The 23127-nt window shown below is 41.9% G+C and overlaps 1 protein-coding gene across 1 annotated transcript in view; it reads left to right on the top strand.

Annotated features, from left to right (window-relative positions):
* The first annotated feature begins 2390 nt into the window (after positions 1 to 2390).
* Positions 2391 to 23127, top strand: part of UHRF2 (ubiquitin like with PHD and ring finger domains 2) — an 898530-nt gene continuing 877793 nt past the window's right edge. The window contains exon 1 of the mRNA XM_085633451.1: positions 2391 to 2873. Coding sequence (XP_085489577.1) covers positions 2721 to 2873 — 153 coding nt within the window. The 5' untranslated portion in view covers positions 2391 to 2720. The remainder of the gene's footprint in view (positions 2874 to 23127) is intronic.

Below are 23127 nucleotides of genomic sequence, written 5' to 3'. Positions count from 1 at the left end.
GGGTGCTTCGCTATATGGCGCTAAACTTTGGGGCCACTCCCCGTCTAATGCCCTTACTGTGAGAGAATAGCTTCAGTAGGCAGCTGTTGGGACTCCCAAAAAGTACTCTCTTAACCCCACTTAGGATGGACCTGGGAATTGGCCCTATTGCCGATCTGATTGCCGTCCGTCCCCTTCTCTACTGGCGCAGTCTCTGGAGCACGCCGGAATTAGCTTCTTTTAGAGAGGAATTGAAAGATGTTATGTCCACTCAGAGTGCAGGGAAACTCCCTTGGTTGTCCTATATCAGGAACTTAAGCTACGCATTGGGGAGGGAAAACATGTGGTTAACACCAGAAGATACTTGCCCTTTGATTTCTAAAAAGTCACTAACTATTGCTTTCAAAGAATATAAACTGGCCCATATCCTACAGAGCTCAGACTCGTCTTCCTTGACTTCCAGGTTCCTTGAGATTAAAGATCAATATAACCTAGAGTCGGTTTTAGACAGTATCCAACCTTTAATGGCCAAGAAGTTATTTTTACAATTTAGACATAGGACGCTCCCGTTGCGTGCATTCACGAACAAACGGAAAGAAGCCATTAAACAAGATTGTCCTGGGTGCTCCCTAACAGAAGAAACCGAACTCCATGTTATACTCTTTTGCCCTGCATATAAGAAGACATGGTCTAAATGGGTTCTTCAGTTCTGTAGGAACATGGGGATACGCAACTACACCGAGGTTTTCAGACTACTTAAGAACGATTGGCACCCATTAATTGTAGCTGTCCACTCCAAATTCTTATTTGCGATGTGGTGCATTCGTAGAGGCATCATAAAGGCTAATCAGTTGGCTAGTAATGTAACCATGGCCTCCGACTAGATATACTATGGCCCAAATAACTAGATCTCCCCCACTCAGGGAAATTATTCGAAATCTCTGTATAATCATTTGCTCTTAAATGTTCTTATTCCTAAATTATTCTCTCTTTTTCATCTGTACAGATTTAAAATGTTCTTATTGTCTTAAATGATGGTTTTGGCTTTTGGTAATCTTTATAGAATAATAGCTCACTTGGCATCAATCTTCTCTTGTACAAACGGTTATAAGTTTTTAACTGAAGTTTTATCATTCTTGTAGTATTATGGAATGTCCTAATAACTTGTGCTTTATGGCTGTAAAGCCGAAATAAAGTTTTTTGACTGACTAACATGTATGGTGGGTAATCTGTCTATGCCCGCAAAATTTTACAATGCTTCCACTGGATCGCAGTGACGCTCAGAATAAAATGCAAATCATAAAAAGCAGACAAGTATAATGCAGTTCAGTAATTGGTTATAAATCAAAGATCAGTCCAACACTGTTGCTTGTTAAAGATCAGGAGAAGGTACACCCATCAGTAATCGGACTGGCAGCGTTTGTTGTTGTCTAAAGATCAGGGGAGAATGAACCCAACACCCTCTGGTGAAGCCCATAGGGTCAAATACAAGAGTCAATACATTTGATGTGAACATGCAATTTCCCAAAGATCCCAGCAAATCATATTACAGAAAGAATGATACATTTTAAACTCATTTGCCAGCACTGTCCTACAGACTTTTACAATACAATTCCTAACACAGTGGTCCTGTCACACCTATTAGTACAAATTCTGTTAAAAATCAAGGTTCAGTTCTCTATAACTAATTATAGCGTGGGCCCAGTAGACGAGGCTTTGAGAAAGCTTTGACTCTTTGCTCATAGCATGAGGTTAAAGAATAAAGCATTATGTTGTACATTTGAGAATAACGCGTTTCAAAAGTTTCTTTTGTTGTGTGCCGAGTGTATAGGCTCCAACATCAGTTCTGAAATCTAGACCTACTTTTACTTAATAAAACGTTTTCTCAGTACAATATCGTGAATTCATTATGTTAATTACAGCGTGTTTATAAAATGATGCGTTTTCATTAAAGCGCGTCACCAGCAACTTTTATTCACCTATTATGATTGTAGACTATCTATTAAATGCGTTGCGTCGAGGCATACTCGACCAGCCGGCTAATAAAATCAGAACATTGCGTCACTTTTTTGTAGAATAGTTTTTTTTAATGAAGAGTTTGCCAATCAATTTTTGAGATCAACTCTATAGCCTGTCCTCAACTACTGCTAACTTAACCAATTTTCACTCTCAAGTATCGTTTTCGTATTCGGCTAAAGGCTTCCAGTCACAACTACGTACATTTCCGCTGTGTGAGGGGTGTTTATTGCGCGATCATGCTGATTAGATCTAGCGCGCGACAATTGTATCTTTTATGCCATTCATAAATGTTCATGCGTGCCATTCCTTCTGGACGGACCTCAAAACCAGGCTGCAGCTTTAAGTGGGAGTATGGAAAGGAGGCAGTGCGCAGCGCCCCCCGCAGGCTCTTTAATCCGAGCGAGACCCAACCCTCTGCTGGCTGTACATTTCGCGAGACTTGCTTGGCGCCGTGACCTCCATGTGAGAGGAGCTCCTAGTAAACACTCCCTGCAGCTCAGCCATGGCTTCCCGGTTGTAAGCGACGGCGAAGCGGGCTGGCATCCCTGTGCTTCCCGCCTTGCAGGTTTCGTTGGAGGATCATCGACGGCCATGTCCGTCCTCTGCAAGGCGTTCCTCTGACTGCAGCCTGAGATCGAGTGGCACCGTTTGTCACACATACAAAGGAGGAGGACGCTTAGGGTCCTGGATTCACAAAAGGCAAAAACTGGAATATTTGCAGGATGTGGATACAGGTTCGAACCATTGACGGCAAAGAGACGCATACTATAGACGACTTGTCCCGTCTCACCAAGATCGAGAGTCTGAGGCTCAAGATCCAGGAGACCTTCAACGTAAACCCAGACCGGCAGAGGCTCTTCTACCGGGGGAAGCAGGTAAACAATGCCCGCCGACGCAAAATATCTTTTTCATGCAGGATCTCGGAAGCACCTCCTTTTTAACACTACCGTCTCCGGCATGGCTAGGGTTGTCAACATAAATGCCCACCGCAGACATGTACCTTCGTGTGTGTGGTGTTTGGGTCCAATTACATGCAGCCCTCACGTGAACTGCGGTTGTACATCTGACATGCTAACATCGCGTGCGTCGACTAGGGGGTGGTGCCATGTGTGCTTGGATATTTCCCCCCTCTGCGGCTGAATTCAGAAATGGGAGAGTTGGAGCAGCACTATGAAACGGTGTTTTTGGCTGAGTTCGCCCCTAGTATAAAGTTGTTTTTGTCTTTCGGGTTTTAAACTTGGGATCGGGGACATGACTTCCCGATGAATCATATCACAGCACTCGAGGGAGGGTAGAGGAAACTGGGATGCTGAGACAAGGGGAGTTCAAGTGTGGTGGAAAGGAGGCGGAGAGCCGGAGGATAATTTATTCCCGGAAGCGACGCTTTCATTTGTGCTTCCGTGAGCACTGGAGATGCGGTGTCCATGGCGATGACCTTTGGCCTGGTTTATAGGCCAGACTAAAACGCACTCTTTTGGGGGTACGCTCACCTAGTCTACTTTATATACGCATTTCCTTGTCGAACATTGATTTTTTCCATATGTATCCAGACTAAATTACAGGTTTCCTAGTGTCTCCCACGCTTGTTCCACCCATATCGAAGCTTACGGGGGACATTCTTCTAATGACGCCCCCGCCTGTTAACACCGTGGGAGCCGGAAGGGTTGCCCACGTAGTAAACCAACACCACCGACTCCATTACGTGCGGCCTCCGGCCATACCTTGAAAAGAGGCGCCACGCGATCTCGTCTACCGACCCTGACGGTTTGTGGGAGTAATATTGGGAGCTTGACCCAAGAATCTCGCACTCAAGACTTTCCCAACGACGTGCTAGCAGTGGCACGTGAAGCCGCAAAAAGCGCGTTCTAGCACCAAAGAACGGTGGCGCGAGACGCCGGCGTTTAAAAGAGCGGTGGGCGGGGCCTAACGATTTCTATTCGTTGGTCTGGGTTACCTGCTAATTAGAAGCCCTGGAGCAGAGGAAGAAAGGTTTGTACGATAAATGTAAATGTTTTCAATTGAGCAACGGGCCGGTCTTCTCAATTTCTTTTTGATGATCACCTTTTAAAGAAGGGGCATGGCTCCCAGGTGCTCATGCAATCTATCACGCGCTCTCAACTGCCTCTTTAATTGGGGGGACATTTTACCTGCAGGACGTGACAGACTCACTGAAATAGGGAGATAAAAGTAATCCGAGGCAAGTGAAGTTCGTATTTGAAGTTTATTGCAGGAACATGCAGGAGCCCACCGTGCCACGACCTCGTCCTGTGCTTTCCGTCAGCTACTGGCCAACAGTGGCCTTCGGAACCCACAGAGTGAGTGTGCAGTCCCGGGCCACATCCCAAACATGTTCACATCATGCATTGTAAGTACAGTTAAAGCATAACAATTCTCGAGCACATGTATGTCCAGTAAGTGTGGGAACATAAAGCAGAGACTAATATAATGTACGTATTACTTCTGCTTTCCCCTTATAAAACAAAAAAATCTTAACCTGAAACTACTACTAGAGAAGAAAATCGCTACACTTCAGTGGTACGACACCATTGTGTGACTGCCTAGTTACAGAATGCATTTTATCATCTGAAGTACTTGTAACCATTGTTTCACATGGAATGCTCGCACTGTTTCGAGAGATGCGATAGGACTTCTTGGGTATCAACCGTTTTCGGCGTTTATAAACAAGCGTGTGTGTGTGAGTTAGCTTGCAGCAAGTCAACATTCCTGTCCTTGGTCAACATTTCATTGGAAGGCCAATAAGAAATATCACTTAAACTATCACACTAGAAATTTGTATTAGACAAAATCTTGTTCGCTCGCTCAAGAGAAATTTATTCCTCCGAAACTGAAAAAGAAAACCACACAATACCGATCTTTCTCTGGCAACGCTCCCAGGATGTGGAACGCACTCCCTAGAGTCCTCCGATGCAACCCCTCCTTCTTCTGTTTCTAAAGGGACCTGAAAATCCATCTCCCTAACAAGTACTTTCCTAACCAACGTCAACTAACCTAGTCTTCAATATCCGAGTTTACTCCTCTCTCTTGACATTCAAGGATAGTTGGTGACCGGACTGTGTTAACCACCTTATCCTCCATGCTGTATTTTTTTTATCCCTGGTTTTGCTTCCTTACTGCCTGCCTACTATGTAATGCAATTTCCATTCTTTACAGTATGTGTGTAAAGCGCTCTGATACCTACGGGTCAAGCTAGCGCTATATAAAACTTTTAAAATAAATTAAATAAAATTAAGCACTTGCTACTCCACCACCCCTTTTCCCCCAAAACAAAGAACCTTTCGACACTTCAAACTTGAACAGGGGATGAAAAAATAGACTCCCCATTCTTAACTTTGACTGGGCTTTTGCTCATGACCTAGTCCCCAACCACAACATTTTGATCTTTCGTCATGTGTCTGGAGTCAAAATACATCTTTTTCATAATTTGTCATTAGGAGGTGTTATGTAACATTTTCTTTATCGGTACATGTACAACAACTAGATCTCACACTTAAATCTTTGATCCAATCAGGACACACATTTGCTTGGGGATCAATTTTACTCAATAGGTGGAAAGAATATGTCCCAGTGGTAGAGTGTGGGGTAATTAAATATGACCAAAGTTTCTTCTTTAAGAACGCTTCCACAGTTGTATTTATGGCAATATATAGAAAACATGAAGATCCACCCTCTGATAGATGTTGAGCCGTGTCCTCCCAGACTATGAGTATTTCCTACAGTGGTGGAAAACACAGTTTTGTTAAAATACCCCTCACACACCAAAAGGGTCCTTGGTATCAAGCTTCATCATAGGGGTCTTCCCGCCCCGCTGTGGGACGGGCGTGCTGCGACCTACGACAATGTGGGAGCACTATTTCTGAAAAAACAAGACTATGTGTCGTGTAGGAGTGTGAGTGGAAGGGTCAGGAGGGAATGGGAGAGTGAATTTAAAAAAAATACCTGGCTCTTTGGATAAAAAGACTAATACTCCTTTATGCTGGTATTACTAAAAATGGAGAAGAGGGGTTGGAGGTATATTGCCTCAACGGAGCCGCGGGGAGGTCTGACATAGGAGAGGCAGTGTCCTTGAAGTATGTGTGACTATAGGCATCCTTCCCACCCGTTTTAGGGCTCATGCGGCATTGTCTCCTTAGGGATCATATTGCAAAATAGTATACCTATTTAGGTATTGTATACTGTGCATGATCATTTGGCATGCTCATCACGTAGTAAGTGCTACATGTGCATACGCTACTTTTTTTTTTTTAGACATTTAGACACCTTATTGACATCGCTCCATGATATATGTTGAGTGTAGAAGGGATCCTCTTGGTCCTGAAGAAGAAGCCAGGGGACGGCTTTGAAACATGTTGACAGACATAGGAAGGACTGCTCATTGAGGCAATATACCTCCAACCCCTCTTCCCCACTTTTAGTAATACCAGCTCAAAGGAGTATTAAAGTCTTTTTATCCAAAGAGCCAGGTATTTTTTAAATTCACTCTCCAATTCACTCCTGACCCTTCCACTCACCTTCCTACACAACACAGTTTTGCTTTTTCAGAAATAGTGCTCCCACATAGTCGTAGGTCGCAGCACGCCCCGTCCCGCAGCGGGGCGGGAAGACCCCTATGATGAAGCATGACACCAAGTGCCCTTTTGGTGTGTGAGGGGTATTTTAACAAAACTGTGTTTTCCACCACTGTAGGAAACACTCGTAGTCTGGGAGGACATGGCTCAACATCTATCTGAGGGTGGATCTTTATGTTTTTTATATATTGACTAGAGGAGGGTGCATCCACCTTCATTGCTCTTATGAGCATTACCTCTCCACTCCCCTTTTTGTTTTTCTTGGTATTTATGGCAATGGCTGTTTGTATCCCCTCCATAAATCTGTTAATCCTTTCTACAAGTCTATTGGAAGAAGGGGAATAAAGAACCACTCTGAGATGTTTGATGTGATGAGATAGCAAAAATGTACACATGTAGCTTGATGCGAAATGAGTTCCATTGTTAGTCACCAATGCTCGAGGACAGCTGTCAACATTGAAGACCCTGTCTAAAAACTTGATGACTGCCATGGTGTTGGGTGTTGAAGAAAATTCAAAGTAAACCCATTTTGATTGATAGTCTATTACGACCATCACATACTTTTTGTTAGCGGGTAACAGATCAAACGGACCTACAAAAACTAATGCAAGTTTGCTCAAAGCCGTATTAGGTATAAGCAAAACATGTAAAGAAGTGTGAGAGGTTTTCCAGTGTTTATACGACAACAAACAGGTCTGACATCTGTTGATCCATTTTGATACATTACCATCCAATAAGGGCCACCATAAGTGCTGTTTAAGAATTGTACAGGTCCCACCAACCCCTATATGTCGTTCATTTGCTGCTTCAGTTGGCTTACCACGCAAAGATACTGGCGGGACACAGACATCAGCACCCATAAGAATGACTATAACAATAGACAATTCTGTGTGTACTTGTGCAAAAGATTTGAGAGGAGATGGAACAGAGCGCTCCTTAGGCCACCCTTTTCTTACAAACTCCATTGCTGATTGTAAGACTTCATCCTGTTGTGTGGCATATAATCTTTAAATTGTACCACACACACAGACTCCCACATATCCTCAACATTTGCAACCACACATTCCACATCATCTTGTGTGTCATCTTGGGCAGTACCCGGCAAAGGCTTTCTAGGAAAGCAATTGCGACTTATATTTCATCTGCCAAATATGTACCTGATAAAGAAATTGAATTCCTGTAAACGTGACAAAAGTCTCACTAACCTCACAGAGGCCTTGCCAGTTCCATTGCCATATAAGAGATGCAGTAATGGCTTGTGGTCAGTGAACATTTTAGATTGCGTTCCCCACAAAACGTCTTAAAACTTCCTACAGCCCAGGAACAGGCAAGGGCCTCCCTCTATTTTGTGCTGTAGTGGGACTCCACCTGTTTAAGGCTTTAGAAGCAAAACCGATAGTGTGCTCTTTACCTGAAATTCATTGACAAAGCACAGCACCAAGGCCATGCTGGCTAGCAGCAACAGTGTGAAAACATTTCTGTCCTGAAATATAAAATAACACTGGATCATTGACAATGAACCCTTTACCATTCTGGAAAGCTTCATTGAAGATGATTTCCTACTTGAACTGCACCCTTTTATTTAAAGCAAAGAGCAGTGAGGCTGAACCACTTCAGCGTACCCAGGTATAAACCTGAAATAATATTCGCTCATGTCTAGGAATGATTTCAGTGTTTATTTATCCTTTGGAGGTTGAGCCTTTGCAATACCTAGCATGAGGGAAAACTTGGGTTTAATACACGGGGAAGCAATAGTGTTACCCAAGTAATGTATTAGAAACTTGCACTTGTCATGCCCAAGAGTGGCACCCACATCTTTGAAAATGTTTAACACTTTATTCAAGACAACCATGTGATCTGACACTGACTTTGAAAATATCAGAACATTGTCCTAATAAGCCTGCACACCATTGATCCCTGCCAAAATGTGTTCCATAAATTTCTGAAAATGCTTGCTGCTGATGCCAAACCAGAGGGTAATCTCAGAAATGTATATGCCCTAACGGGTGTAACAAAGGCGGTGAGATCACAAGATTCCCTGGCTAAAAGGAGGCAAAAAATTTGCTTAATCCAAATGTGTGCAAGCAATTGCTGAATTTTAGGGAAAGTGTTGCAGTCAACAACTATATTCTTATTGAGGAAGCGTCGGTCAGCACAGAGACAAATGTCTCCACTCTTCTTGTGGACAACTTTAATGGGACTGAACCCACTCTGAGGAATCTGTAGTTGTAATTACACCTTTCACAACGAATTTATCAACCAAATGCATTAGATCATCCCTTAAGCTTAGAGGGATTGACTTGACCGTATGAGCAACAAGTATAGCATTCTGCTTGAGTTTTATTGCATGTTCAAATTTGGTGATCTTTTTAATTTTTGACTCCAAGTTAAGGAGAGTTTCCCAAAAGGCTTCTGCAAATCATTGTTATCTTCTCTTACAAACCCAATCTGTGTGTCATTTATCTGTACAGGATTCTCTGAACCAGGGACAAGTTTTAATCCCGTCAGTGCTAAATCTTGCCAACCCCCAATACCTTTGCCCTTAACCGCAACGTATACCTTGGTCTTAATGTGTCTACCCAAACCAGACACATTCTCCACGAAATATCCCAACATTGTAATATCGCTATCTCCATAAGCCTTAGATAAAATATCGATTTGTTGTAATTACACTTTAGCATACCAATGTTGCACATAACGTTGATCTGAAATAATGGTAACCGGAGCACCAGTCAGCCATTATATTCAAAGACAAAACACCAATCAATACCGGACAGAACGGACCCTTAACTTTGTGCCCCAATTGAGCAACATCTGCATCAATAGTTAGGACCATTTTGTTAAACTCATCCTGTAAACACTCATTTTGCAAAGATTCATCACCTAGTTGTACATTACTCACTTGTACCACATTCTTTCCTTTACACTCAGACTGGAAATGCTCCATTTTGCGGCATTTGAGACATTTCTTCCCTAGAGCGGGACAGGAGGAATAATTGCCTAGGTTTGAGCAAGAACCCCACCTGAAACATATTGTTCCAGACCAGACTGGAAGCCCTGTTCTTTCATGAAATCGCAATGGCCGCATCCACATCATGGACCAGATGAACCCTAGAGCTAGCAGGTGCATCATTAGAAATACAATTAGAAGAGACAATAGCCCGTTCAATTCCCTTTGCCACATCAATCACTTTCAGTGAGTGAAGGATCTCTACAACTCAAAATCGTCTCATGGATTTTTTTTAGGGACAGCTGTAAACAAATTGATCCCTAATATACGTGTCTAAAGTTGACTCAAAATTGCAATTAGATGCCAAATTTATAAGAGCTGAAATGAAGTCCGCTATGCTTTTGTCTACTTCCTGTTTTCTCTTCATGAAGTTAAAACGTTCCAACATGACGCTAGGCTGTTCCAAGAATTTCTTATTCAATCCCATAACTGCCTCAGTGTAAACATTCCAGTTAGCATCTCCAGAGAGCGAATCGATCAGTGGTAGATTGTCAAATACTTACTGCCCGGATAACTGAAAAGTTGTGCCATCTTTCTTTTAGGCAAATATTTCTTTGCGTCAGTTGCAACAACAGCATTTTCAAATGAACGATACCAAATTCTCCAGCGTAATTTGGGTGTACCAGGTACCTGTAACAATGATGTCAGTTGAACAACTTGTGTGGTGTTTGCCATGATGTCTATAACTCTAAGGTAATATAGCAGAATAGCACAAGTAGATCCACTAATGCTGAATATAAAAAAAAATTACCCTACCACACAGTGCCACAAAGTTGTCAAAGAAGCTGGAGTGCAAGAGAATCTGGTTGAAATCCTTACTGAAATGTCCCCAACAAACAGCAAGATGCAATACAAACACTACTTTCCTGTTTGGAGCAATGAACTGTGCCCCCATTCCAAGATGGCCGCCACACAATGCGTCATGATGTCACTGGTCACATGATATGCATCAGCCAAATTGGGTGAATGGAATCCTTCGCCCTTTTCAAAGGACGCTCGCACGCGGAAGCAATGGCACCGGCTGGGAAACTTTCTGTCGCAAAAGGCGGAACCCCAACAGCAGGACCCAGGGGGCCAGATTGTGCGCAGGGAGTAACCCTTGATGACGTGGCAGCAGCAGCGATAAAGCAGCTGCAGTGCACACCAACGTAACTGCAGCACTCAGTGCATCTGTGCAAAGGAGAAAAGGCCACCAAAAGGGTGGGCTCCTGACAAATAACTCGTTGGCAGGTGTAACAAGGAGTTACAAGTAATCAGAGGTAAGAGAAGTTTGTATTTGAAGTTTATTACAGTACAGTGTAGGAGCCCATGGTGCTGTGATCTCGTTCTGTGCTTTCTGTCTGCCACTGATCAACAGTGGCATTCGGAACCCACAGAGCAAGTGGGCAGTCATAGGCCACATCTCATTTAACATGTTTAGAACAGTCATTGTAAGTGCAGTTAAAGCATATCAATTCTCTTGCACACGCCCACTGTATGCTACTTCACTATATGGCACTCAACGGTACCCCACTCCAGCTATTTCAGTTCATGCTGCTTCACTCTACCACATTCCACTGTACGCCACTCTACTGTACGCTATTTTAGCATACTATATTCCAAGATATGCCCCTACAGTATACTCCACTGTACGCCACTGCAGTGTACAGGAATACTCTTAATTATTTACAGAACGTAATTCCACTTAACCACACTTCACTATATGCTATCCCACTGTATACCACTACACTGTATGGTAGTAAGCTTTATGCCACTGCAATACACAGCACTCTACTGTATCCAACTTCAGTGTACGCTACTGCACTGAATGCGACTTCACTCAGCGGCACTCCGCTGTATGCTATTCCAGTGTACGCTACTTCAATCGACCTCATTTTACTTTATTCCAGTCCAGTTTTCTAAAATATACTGTACCACAGTACACTTTACGACACCAGCCACCACTATATTGTACCGCACTCCACTTTGTAACACTTCGCTCCAGAACATTAAATTGTACCAATATTACACATTTGTTATTCACATTACAAAAACCATTGACAGTCACACAAAAAACAAAGATTAAACATAAGTTAAAGTTAGTCTAACTTTATTTATGTTTACTATACAAACCCAAATTAAACTACACAAACATTAGAAATTGTACAGTTATAGGTATATATACAATTTATCATCAAGCACCAATTTCACACTGATGACATACTTGCAACTCACATTTGAACTTACGCACCACTTTAAATTTCACATAACTCGCTCACCTCTGTACACAGTCTCCTCACCTCACTTGCCACACTACATTAACTATAACTCACCACTGTACAATGTAGTGGGTTCAGGCAAATCATGCAATTTGACATGTTATAGGTGTTGTTAATGCAGTGATTACACATGCTCTAACTTTTGTAATGAAAGGGTATAGGTAGTTTATTGAGAAGGGGCAAGTTATAGTTAATGTAGTGTGGCGAGAGAGGTGAGAAGACTGTGTACAAAGGTGCGCTAGTTAGGTAAAGTTTAAGGTGGTGCCCAAGTTGAAATGTGGGTTATGAGAGAGCAAAGCAAACACAAGGAAATGATGGACGGAGTGCTGAAACATTTCAGACACACCCCTAGTCACAGATCTGGGTTGAATCCATCATTGTTCTTTAGCTCACTTCGCCACCCCAGTTTGGACCCAGCCATATGCAAATCAGTCTTGACCCTGTGCTTCATGGGAACAGTCCAGCCCGAACTCCCAGGCCAGGTCCTCCCTGGACCGGAAACAAGCATCCTTCGACAGATTTCGGAGTAAAACCAATAAGAGAGCAACACAGTGCAGGGGAAACGCAAAGGGAGGGCAAGATGGAGTGTGGTGGCTGGAGGCATGCAAGGAAAACCACACATGGGTGGGCTTAGAACTCCCAAACCACACACACTCTCATGGAGTGCTGCAGCAAAAAGAACAAGCATTGGCCTAGCCAATAGGTATCGCCTTTGGGACCTTATAAGTGTTTAGCCATGCAACAGTTGATGTTGTTGCACCAAGGATATTGTGCTGGATAACTAAACACTTATAAGGTCCCAAAGGCGAGGCCTATTGGCTATGCCAATGCATTTTTAGGACGTGTGCCCTGGTGCTGGCCAGGACAAAGGCAGCGCATTTCACTGGAGCTCGCAAGATCCCAGAACTGTAATAACTGCCAGTTCTGGATCCGATGGATCCCCTGTATTTTGAGCACTGCTTGCAGTTATGTGCTATGCCCCCTAGCAATTTAGAAGGAAGAGTTCATGATTAGGACACAACATGGTGACCAGATTTTGATTTTAAAAAATGGACGTTACATAAACCTGGAAGTAGGACTACAGTGACTTAGTGACACCGAAGGACTTAATTGACAGCGCTACAATGTAGAGTTGAATATTTTTCATGAGTGAGCAGTGTTTTTAACTAAGCCTCCCGCTTTTCAATTTTGTGATTCGTTCATTTAAATACAGACAGAAACAATATTTTGACCTGTCTGTATTTATTTTTAAAAACGGAAGAATACAGGAGGTACGTCTTCCTTCGAGTCAGTCTTGGCTGTCAGCCATAACTGCGATACCAAGAGCTATACAAATTGAAATCACGGGGAGTTTGAAATGCGAATTTTCTTAAATAGATGCAGATGCGCACATTTCTATCATAATGCTAATATTATAACAAATGCGTTCATGTATTACACATGGCTGCTTTTGCAGCTAAAATCCCAACAGACATTCAAGTGTTAATCCACATTTATCGGTTTAATAAATGTGGAAATATACTGAATAGAAGTATATTGTTTCAGAGGACGCTAAAATCAATACGGATCCGTGCCTAAAAGATCAGCAGAAAATAAATATAAATACAGACAGATTTAAAAAATAAAATAAACACCATGAAACCGTAAGCCATATTTATAACCTAAATCCGTGTTCACATAGGCTCACTCACAGCACTGGTCGCCGGTCCTCTGACGTACGCTGCACGCGCGGCAGACCTGCGTGGCGTGAGGACTGATTGGTTGGTGAGGAGAGGTGCAACAGCTTCAAACACGTCATCGGGGACAACAAAATGGATACCAGAGCAGGTGGGCGGCAGATTCATAAGCTGTCAGTGTGGGAACATGCGGGGGCGGGCAGCTCGTCTCTACGAGACCCTCAAAGTTAGAGTTGCCTTGCACCAAATGTTCTGGGTTTGGACACAAAAGCAGACTTAATTGCAAGTTTGGCTACCCACAAGCAGCTGCGTTCTTGTCTCAGCTGTTTCTGGGGAGTGTAAAACAAGTGAGGTTTCCCAGTGGAGTGCTCCAGTTTATTACCAGCATCAAGATAAACAAGCACGGCCCCAGCAAGCGTCGCATACAGGAAGGGGAGTGGCCGCCTACAATAATAAACAAGTGGAAGGGGTAGGGGGAGTGCAGCCGAGAGCAGGGACACGCAGCGTTTACCTTGCCGGAGCGAGCGCGATAATTGCTAACACATGGCGCCGCTCCCGCAAGGGAATCGCCAAACGTGCACGCGTTGCAATAGAAAGCAATGCAAAACGTGCACATTGTTGGCCAAAATGCTGATCGGTTACAAAAGGTCCCCTCCTATACAGTGCATGCGCGCTGTGTAGGTGAGACCTAAAAATAAATAGTTCACTAAAAGTGAGCAGTGGAAGGACTCCAGTAAAGAGTCTGTGCTCCAGGGGAGGGCCAAACAGACAAAGACTGGGTAAGCCATCGTATAAGAAGCAAGCGAGAGTGACAATAAAGCCAACGAATGGTAAGCAGTGGGCGGGTTGCAAGCCCATTTATGCTCTAGGTAAGCCCACAGTACGTCTTTCGCACCATGGCAACTGTTACTAAATGGTAGGCTTGACCTAAAAATGGAATTAGACCGATTTAAATTGCTATGTGCTAAGTAGCTGGAAAAAAACTGTCTTCAATATCAATGGTATGCTACACTACCGGTACCCCTTCATCAGTAAATATGTCAGCTAAGACCTTGACCGTTGCCTTAGTGCTGACATCTCTCATAAATTTCACAATCAACCACTTTGAGTTCACATCCATCATCCTCAATGCAAAGCGCATTTCCTGTGGCAACTCTGACATGGGACCTATAAAATCCAGACACACTGTGTGCCACAGTTCTCCCGGATCCCCAATATGTCCTTCAATACATTCCTACTCTTAACCTCTTTGCACTCTGCACATTTTTCAATCCACTCATTGGCCTGTTCATCTAACCCAGGCCACCAAAATTCTATTTTTAACCTTCTTAGTCAAGTTTTCCCCTAAATGACCCTCATGCGACAACATGATCAGCCTTGTCCTCAAACCCTGAGGTGGTACAAACCGATCACCTCTCATAATGACCTTCTGGACATAGACAGTGAGTTCATCCTGAATCTCTAAATATGACCTGGCAGATAAAGGAATAACAGTTTCCCTTGTTGCCCCCTTACATATCGTCTCCATGAGTTCCAACAAGACCGTATCCTTTTCCATCTCCATCTCCCACTCTTGAATAGTAAATGCTCATGCCCCACAATGCACAACATCCTGTACTAAAACCTATGCTCTTTCCATTTCATCTTCCCTTACAGCGGTATCATCAACACACTTCCACCCATTGACATTCTGGATAAACGGTTTACTTGTACATTTCGCCAGCCTTGAATAAATTCCACAGTATACATATACTCCTGTAGTCTTGCAGCCAATTTTGCCAACCTGGCAGAACCTTTTCCCGCCCCACAAATCGACAAATTCTTTATCAAAGGTTTGTGCTAAGTTTTCAATGTAAACTGTGTGCCCCACAAATACACTTCAAAATATTCCACTTCCCATGAAGCAGCAAGAGCTTCATGTTCACTTACGGAATAGTTTGCGCTGACTGTGTCAAAGTACTTGACACATTTACCACAGTCTTGTCTTTCCTCCCATGGACTTGCGACAGAACAGCACCTAATCAAGTGGCACTGGCATCTACAGTAAGTACTGACTTGAGCCATGTGTCAAACGCCGCCAATGTGATTGCATCACAAATGTCCAATTTTATTTTCTCAAAGCATATTTGTTGATCCTTACCCCACACAAACTTTCTACCTTTGTACAGTAATTTTCTCAATTTCTCTGTCTTGTCAGCAAATCTTCCCACAAACTTCAAGTAATATTCTATTAAACTCGAGCAATATTCTATTAAAACGAAGGCAAATTAAACATCAAGTAATTTTTTTTTGCTTTGATCCCACCATCAATTTTGGAATAGCCCAAGTACTCAATCTGTTGTGTAAGAAATGTACATTTTTCTTGATTTAAAGTCAAATCTGCTTCCTTTACTTTCTTCAAGACTTTTTTTCAGACTCCTGTTAAGTTGTTCTACTGACTCACCAAAGACCAGAATATTGTCTTGGAAAAAACACAGTGTTTTCCATCTCTTCAAACGACTGTACCATCATCCGCTAAAAAACACTTGCAGCTGATACTATGCCAAACGCTATACAAGTGAACTGAAATGTACCCTTAGTTGTTATAAAAGCAGTGAGGTGCTTAGACTCGTTGTGCAATTTCACATCAATTTCAGTTTTGAAAAATACCTACCACCTTTTATGGAAAACATTCATTCATTTATGTGTGGAAAATGAAAAGTAGCAGCCACCACATTGTGGTTTAATGATCTCAAGTCCACACAAAATCTTAGACGACCATCGGCCTTCTGTGTAATAACTACAGGTAAAGCCCATGGAGAGTTCTCCACCGGTTCAATAATACCACTCTCCAACACTTCATTAATCAATTTCTTAATTTCACCTCTCACAGCCAATGGTACATGTCTTAATTTGTGCTGAATGGGAATGGCACCCTCATTCAACACTATCTTGTGTACATAACCCTTAAGATAACCTAGTTGTACATTAAACACCTCCTGTGCCTCTGTCAATACATCACGTAAATGTACTTCCTCCACCACCATGACTTGGTTGGATGCCCTGGGATTAACTATTCTGTTAAGGTCAAACTGATATACTCACTCTAAGATGGGTGGTTCGCCTGTTGCCACATACACTTTCCCATTGACCCCACATCAACCAAATCGTATTTTGCCTTCCATGTATCATACAATATAAATTGTCTTTCGTTGATACCCCCCTGGATTCATATCTTTAGGCAGCAATTCAACATTCTTCCAATGTGCCTTGAATACGTTTACTAGAACGATAGTAAACATGGACGCTGAATCTATCATCAGTGTCACCATGGACCTACACACTCAGCTGTAGGCCTTATTAAATGCCTCCTGTCTTCACATATTTTTTTGTCTCTATCTATCAGTGTAAATTGTTTCCTCACTCACTGTTCCTACCCTGGATTTGCCATAATCCTTATTTGTTGTTGTTGCTCACTTTGCACATTCTCGTGAAGTGACCCTTACGACCACAGTTCCTGCACTCTTTGCCAATTGCAAAACACCTCTTAGAATCAGAAGTGTGATATATACTCCCACTTCAGGGACACTCTCTAGAGTTGCTCCGCATACTACACGCACCTAAGGATCTCCGTTTGCTACTGTATCTTGACACTACACTAACCTCCCCCTCTTGACTGTGACTGTCTCCCTTCAAAACTGCAACATCTCCACTGTTCTTGTCTTTCCTGTTCAATTCTTTCATGCAATGTTTTGACTCTTCTATCACTTTGGCCATGTCTACAGCATATTTAAGCAAGGGATCCTTGGCTGCCCATAACCATTCCTGTATTTTCTTTTCTCTACAGTGAACAATTAATTACTCTAGAATTAGCTCATCGTGCATAACTCCAAACTGAAACTTCACAGATAGCTCCCTGAGTCTCGTGACAAATTCATCATGGACTAATTTTCCACATCATGGACTAATTTTCCACTTGGGTCTGAGCATAAAATCTGTAACGTGCCATTACTAAATTGACCTCCTTAGCAAATCTATTTTCCAGCCTCTGCAACTCTTCCTTATACTCATTCCCAATATGTTGACCATTGGGTCCCACTGCTACAGGTAAGTATTTAAATACACGTTGCCCTTCACTAACTACCCAGTGCATTTAATAATAGCGCCTTTTTCCTAGCTGGGGAAAAACTGTCCCGTCTAATGCTATTATGTAATTCTCAAACGTCCCAACCCAATCATCCGACAATATGGTTGGTACTCCTGGTTGAGCTAAAAAAAAAAGGGGGAGGACTTCTACTACTATGTGAAGCCATAGCAGTACTTTTCCACAAAATCTGTCTTCAGAATATGGAGGTGTGTAGATCACTGTGAATGTTGTTTTACAACACGATGCTGCACAATCAAATTGTAAAATCAAAATCAAGGTTACAATATTGGAGGTGTGCAGATCACCGTGAACATATAGAGCTGTAATACGATGCTGCACAATAGTTGCCGGTGTGCAGATCACTGAGAATGACTTCACCCCATTGATACCGTAAGTGAACTAATTTCCTGATTTGCACTGACGGTGGTAGGTGTGCAAATCACCGCAAAGCTTCCGTAATCCTCTGCTCACTTGAAGTGCTGTCCACCGATGATAGTCCTACTGGGGTTACGTTTCTCACTAGAACAGTGCGATCCAGTACGCTATTAAATTCCTCTCCGATGGCGCTGTGACATCCAAGATGGTGGCAAGTAGCTGTGCAGTGCACTGCGTTCCAGCTTCACAGTTATTCGCTGATGTCACTCATGCTGCTTTGCTGTTTTGCAGTTACTCACTGACGCCACTGTTCGACCCACCGCCGGAGCTTGTATAAGCATAGATATGCACGCGCTCAAGACGCACTTTACCAAATCAGAGAGCACGCGTGAGTGTCTGTCAACGCTCCCTAGCGAGCGTACCCCCACCTAATAAATAGGCAACTACCTTTCAAATGTTAAAAAGTTAAATACTGTTGATCTCCTCTGTGCTCACTGCCACCACACCAGTAATCCGTCTTCAGTTGAAGTACTGGTCTGCTTCTGATTACATTTTCCATATAGTGGTTAACAAAGGATCACCCGGGTTGTGTGTCTATCCTAATTTCCTCTCCTCATTCGTCCTAGATCGTCGCAAAAATGTTGTGAAGAAGACACTGCTCACCACAATTCAAGGGTAAAGTTCAGTTAAGTTTTATTGACACACACAACCTGTCGTCGATCCTCCATGACAGCCAGGGGTAAACTGACTTTTGTAGAACACCTGACACTCTAGAATAAGCAAAGCAGATGACACTATGGAATAAAAATAAACGCCTGACACTCCAGAATAGAAAATACCCATCATAACAGGCTAGAAGATTATTCCAAAGTTGGCAAAAAAAAAAACAAGGAGTGGGTGGCTACATTGAAAATGAATACCTGCAAAAAATAATTAAAACATGAGTTGTGATTTTGACTCAAATACTTTTAAACCACTGAAATTCACTAGTTATGGTTACAAACACAACCCAAGCCATCCTCCACATTGTTCTCTTGTTCCCTCTTTTCTTTGTTTTTGTATCATTTGTAAATTGGTGTTTTGATCATGGTAGTCTGTGCAAGTTACATCACGTATTGTGTGCGCCTGTAACCATAACTGGCGAATTTCAGTAGTTTGATTTGGAACTATAACTCTTTTAGATGGTTTTTTTTCATTGAAGGTCATTGATTTCATTACGGTGTTCTAAATTTACAATCCCCTCTGTGCACAACCTTTGGTCACATACAGCAAGGGGTTGGTTGGCGCATGGCCTGTCCCACTTGCAGCAGTGGGTTGGTTCATCGCCTGTCCCCCGTCTCCTGCCAGCAGCCAAGCCCAGCAACACACAGCATTAAATCTGAATGTGGTTCGGTGTGTGACGAAGACTACACCAAAGCACCTTCTACTACTACTACTATTTTTTTTTTTTTACTAGAACTGCTCCAGATCACAATGAAACTTCAACTCCCTTATAGATAACAACTTCTTTATTGACTATCATAAGGGGACCCCTTTAGTTCTCAACAAGCAGATGCTCACATGTAAATTGTCAAAGAAATGTTTAAACCTACTGTTAATGTATCCGTTCAAACTGAGAACATGTAAAAGTTAATGTCACTCAAAGAGAGTTTGGAAAATGTAAATTGTCGCTACAATGGAGAGCAAGAAGAGGGTGAATGTTTTGATAGCTCATCTTCTTAGAAAGGTGAAATTAAATTGTACAAATGAGGGGAATTAAAATTAATATGTTGAACAGTTCAATAATGCCCCATGCAATGGACAGCCCCTGCTAGGGGAGGGCATGGGTGGTGATATAGTCCCCGAAAGGGAGAAGACTGATCCTCTGGTGGTTGTACACAATCTAGTACCAAATAATTGCTCACTAGGACATGAGGAAAGCTATTCAGGTGGACCAAGTTCATGAAGAAAGTGGTCTACAATGCAAGGGACAGAAAAGTTGAAAATGAATTCTCAAAAGGAGTAAAATCGATAGGTCATTGATGCTATTTTATCAGCCTACATAATCCATCATCTTCTCTGACTGCACCTGATATAGAGATAGCAGGCACAGGAGAGGATAATCCAGATATTTTTGAACCCCTATACTTTAAACCTGCTGCGAATACTGGTGAAAAGCAAAATGGGTGATCGAGGTAAAAAACAGCTGAAAATTTGCATTGAATGGCAAAAGGGCAATGTTAAACCATTTGGCACCAGAAGCCCTTAAGAATGTCAATCTTATTTCCTCTAGTGCAGATAAAACCGTTTCAGTTTACTGGGCATGTAATAATAAGGGAGATAAATATTAATACACAGGGAATCATCCAGATGCCGTTCTCTTCTCCGAGTGCGAGTTTCCCAGGCAAAGCATTCATCTGTGACAGATCAGGATAGAAGCATATTCAATCGTATATTAATTATTTGGTGCGGCAGCAATCTAAGGGGTTCAAACCGGATGGCCTTTATAGATCATTCAAATTCATGTATGAGAGCTGGTAGTTATGTTGGCAAGTTCGATAGTTAATCATTCTTTACCCCAATGTTTTTGTTAGAAACCTCATAAGATTGTCTGCATTTTGGGAATATTTTTAAACTCTTTCATAATATTCTGGACCCGTGAAATGTATATTTTAGACATATTGAGCAAATTGAATTGAAGGAGGAAAATTACCAGGGTCACCTTTGTACAGAATTCTGATGAGATTTGGGTGCTTCAGTGTTCTTCTGAATTTCTGGCAGTGGTTGATAAAAACTGAGCTCAAGGAAGAAGCACTATGTATCCAGTTAGTCTCCCTCCTTCAAAATATCTTGACACTCATTTCGCTGCCACCGAAAATAACTGGTCCTTTAAATGCTCATGCTCACCTCAACGCATTCTGTAATTCAGAACCAACCATGTCAACCATAGTAAAACTTTTCCAAGTTCAATTTAAACCGGTGATGGGGGCAACAGATTACCTTGGAATCAGGCTTATTGTCTAGAGACGAAAATATAAGAAGAGATAACTGGACATGGAGTGGAATTTTTTTGTTGTTAAACAAGTGTACATGGAAGATACATGAATTGCAGAGCAGTGCTCCCCTTTAACAACCACCTTAAAATTATGCTCCGAACATATGGAATAAACCTTGTTTGCTCCTATATTAAAAACGTTTTTCAGACTTTTGGCTTTATTTTTACAATACACATTGCTCTTAATAGAAGTTTCAGTTGATGGGTATGGATTGAATTGCTTCATTATCTGTTGGAAAATTATGTTCATACCTCAGTACAATACATTTTAATTGTTCCTCGACTGGGAATAAATATGTAGCACACTTTATACAGTTGCAAGATCAGATAGAATACTACATGACAGTTTCTATCACATTTTTGCACGGAGGTATTAATGCCAGCCTTGGTGTAATGCTGAGTGTCAAAAAGTACTTCTGTGAACCTCTTGGTGCTCTAAACAAAACAGCTAATTGTTCGCAATGTAAAGCCAGTTTGTTAGCAGCAAACAAAAACTACAGACACAATGAGAAATGCAAATATCCGAATAATTCTGTTAATCAACCAAGGATCTAGAGGTGACTCAAAAATTATCAGGTGATTGCCATGTTGAATATAGAGGGTAAACGTCTAGACAAATTAGTATTAAATACATTCCATAACTGACTAAAGGAACATATTCTTAACTAGGCACAGGTAGGACTTTTAGCCGAAAACAGTATTAACAATTGTGTTATGTCCCAGAATATGAGTGTTGGCAGAGGTGGCTCAAAGTAGTGGCTGTCTACTGGTTTTATTAATTTCAGAAGCTCGTTTGACAGGGTCAACTAGAAGAAATGTCAAGAGTTTGAATACCAACCTGATATGGTTGTACCTGGATCCTTCAGGAGTGATGTGGATACTGATGCTCTCCTCCGTCCACCGTTCTCGGAAGTACAAAGGTGGAGGAAAGAGAAATTGAGTGTAGACCACTTTATATTTTCTTGGACTTTACAGATTTTTTTAGTTTTTTCCCCCAGAATCTTGGTAACCTAATAAATGGGGGCATGTAAATATTTTATAAAAACTGGTGACTTGAAGTTGCTGCTATAGACTGCGTTTGACATAATATACAAATGGGCCTATTCAGAAACTGCTTACGATAAGTAGTATTACAGTAGTACTACTCCTATACTTTAACATGTTTGCAAACCTACATGCAGAGGCCTCTTCCTCTCCTAACTTCTCTGCATAGAGAACTCTGCCATGGTGGTAGTGATTTGTGCACAAATAGGTATATATATCAGTAGTAAGTGTGGAAGGAACAAGCAGAGGGTGACTAGTAAATGGGACATACCTACTCCTGAATGGGAGGGTGTAAGAGAAACTTAAGCAAGAGTTTAGGGAGGGCTATATTGACGCAAAATATACCCACAAAAGAACAAGACCATCACTGTTGAGAAACGACACTTCTAAAGATACCACAGCCTTGAAGGTATGAAAACAATTATACATGTATTTCAGCCCAGGGTTAGTGTAAGTCAAAGGGCCTCTCACAGCCACTGCAACATACTCTTATAAGGGCAAAAAAGGGAGGCGGGAAACTAAAATAACAGCCCATAGAAACTAAGGTTAAAATAATTAAATTATTTGATCATTTAATTTATATTATGTACAGGACCACTGGAATAATGTAATGTTGTGGCACAGCAGTACCCACATAATTATTTTCTGCATTTGCCACACAATCCATCATCTCGAGCATAATTTGCAGGTTTTACAATAGAATTGCTTCTAACTCAAACACATCAAAAGTTACTAAAAATGCAGCAAAATGTTTTGATGCTCTGGAATGCCCTACGCAAAATCAGCTGTTCACCTTTCAATTACCTATTACATTGAGTGTTAAACTGTTACTAATGAAATGGGACCTTTTCCCAGACTGTGGTAAACTGCAATAAAGACAAACTAATGCAATAATACTGTTACATACTGTGGTGCATTTTACCACATAATTTTTCTTTTCTTGCCACATACATAAGTCAACTGCACAATATTCCATTTGTATATACATTATGTATGTTAAAAATATTAAATAGTTATTTT

The sequence above is a fragment of the Triturus cristatus genome, chromosome 2_1, assembly GCF_964204655.1.
Source record: "Triturus cristatus chromosome 2_1, aTriCri1.1, whole genome shotgun sequence".
Classification (NCBI taxonomy): Eukaryota; Metazoa; Chordata; class Amphibia; order Caudata; family Salamandridae; genus Triturus; species Triturus cristatus.
Note: the sequence above shows the minus strand (reverse complement) of the source record. Positions and strands in the feature narration are given on the sequence as shown.